Source organism: Geospiza fortis, unplaced genomic scaffold (genome assembly GCF_000277835.1).
Source record: "Geospiza fortis unplaced genomic scaffold, GeoFor_1.0 scaffold23, whole genome shotgun sequence".
In the NCBI taxonomy this organism is placed as follows: domain Eukaryota; kingdom Metazoa; phylum Chordata; class Aves; order Passeriformes; family Thraupidae; genus Geospiza; species Geospiza fortis.
This window is the reverse complement of record NW_005054303.1, coordinates 1,926,669-1,927,882: the sequence shown is the minus strand read 5'-3', so window position 1 is coordinate 1,927,882 and position 1,214 is coordinate 1,926,669. Positions and strand designations below refer to the sequence as shown.

The 1,214-nt window shown below is 58.6% G+C and overlaps 1 protein-coding gene across 1 annotated transcript; it reads left to right on the top strand.

Annotated features, from left to right (window-relative positions):
- The first annotated feature begins 41 nt into the window (after nucleotides 1-41).
- Nucleotides 42-1,029, top strand: GSC (goosecoid homeobox). Its single transcript, XM_031066302.1, has 2 exons — nucleotides 42-301; nucleotides 704-1,029. Exons 1-2 carry the CDS (start codon nucleotides 68-70, stop codon nucleotides 854-856), a joined length of 387 nt encoding a protein of 128 aa, XP_030922162.1. The 5' UTR covers nucleotides 42-67; the 3' UTR covers nucleotides 857-1,029.
- The last annotated feature ends 185 nt before the right edge of the window (nucleotides 1,030-1,214 follow it).

Below are 1,214 nucleotides of genomic sequence, written 5' to 3'. Positions count from 1 at the left end.
CTCATGCAAAGCCTATCGTCGACTCGTCTGTCTGTCCGTAGGTTACGAGGGCACTGGGTCAGTCCTGATGTCCCCTGTTCCCCATCAGATGTTGCCCTACATGAACGTGGGCACTTTGTCCCGGACGGAGCTGCAGTTACTGAACCAGCTGCACTGCAGGCGAAAAAGACGGCACCGGACTATCTTCACTGACGAGCAGCTGGAAGCGCTGGAAAACCTCTTCCAGGAAACGAAATACCCAGACGTGGGCACGAGGGAACAGCTGGCCAGAAGGGTGCACTTAAGAGAGGAAAAAGTGGAGGTACTTTGCTTTCTTTTTCCTTCTTCAGCCCTCTGCCAGTCGCGCTCAAACGCGCCCGAACCGGATGTATTGCGGTGCGGCTCCAGCCCGGCTCTGCCAGCGGAGCCGCTTTGCGGGGGTAGAAGGAAAGTTTTTTATTCTTTCCAAGTGCCCTTCCCTGGGGCGGCCGGCCGAGCCTGTCCCGGGGCTGTGAGGGACTGTCGGCAGGCGGCTGTGCCTCCTGAAGGCGCCCGGCCGGTCCCACCCGAGCGGCTGCTTCCCCCGCCTCCCTCCGTCCGTCCGTCCGAGCGCGGCCGCTCACACCGGCCCCGGCAGGTTTCCTGCGGGGCTGAGGTCAACTGCTGGTTTGCACAGTTTTATTTTTATTTTTCCCTCTAATAATTTAATTTCTTAACGCAACAGGTTTGGTTCAAAAACCGCCGGGCGAAGTGGAGGAGGCAAAAGCGATCATCTTCGGAGGAATCAGAAAACGCTCAAAAGTGGAATAAAGCGTCTAAAACGTCACCGGAGAAGAGACAAGAGGACGGGAAAAGTGACTTGGACTCTGACAGCTGATACTTCTTAGTGGGGGGGACATTTCCCGTGGACTGTCGGATACGCTCCAGAGGATGCTACTAATCTTGCACAAGATCTGCCTTGTTGGAGGGGGAAAATATCTGTATATAATGTACAATGCCCCGAGCTAATTCCGTGTAAATAAAATGTGTTGCGGAGGTGTTGCACAGGTAGACGGCGGCGCGTTTGTTCACTCTGGGCCGGGGGAGGAGAGGAGAGGGACAAGGGAGCGGGGAGCGATGGTGCGCAGCTGCCCGGGGAGCAGGGCCGGCCTCGCCGGCGCAGTCCCGCGTTGGCGGTGCGGTGTCGCAGCGTGAGAGCCGGCGGAGCGCAGCGCTGGCGGGCGGGCCCGCTCGCC

Coding starts and splice junctions, on each gene's coding strand:
- GSC (XM_031066302.1), top strand. CDS start 68: ATGTCCCCTGTTCCCCATCAGATGTTGCCCTACATGAACGTGGGCACT. Junction 302..703: donor TAAGAGAGGAAAAAGTGGAG/GTACTTTGCTTT, acceptor TTAACGCAACAG/GTTTGGTTCAAAAACCGCCG.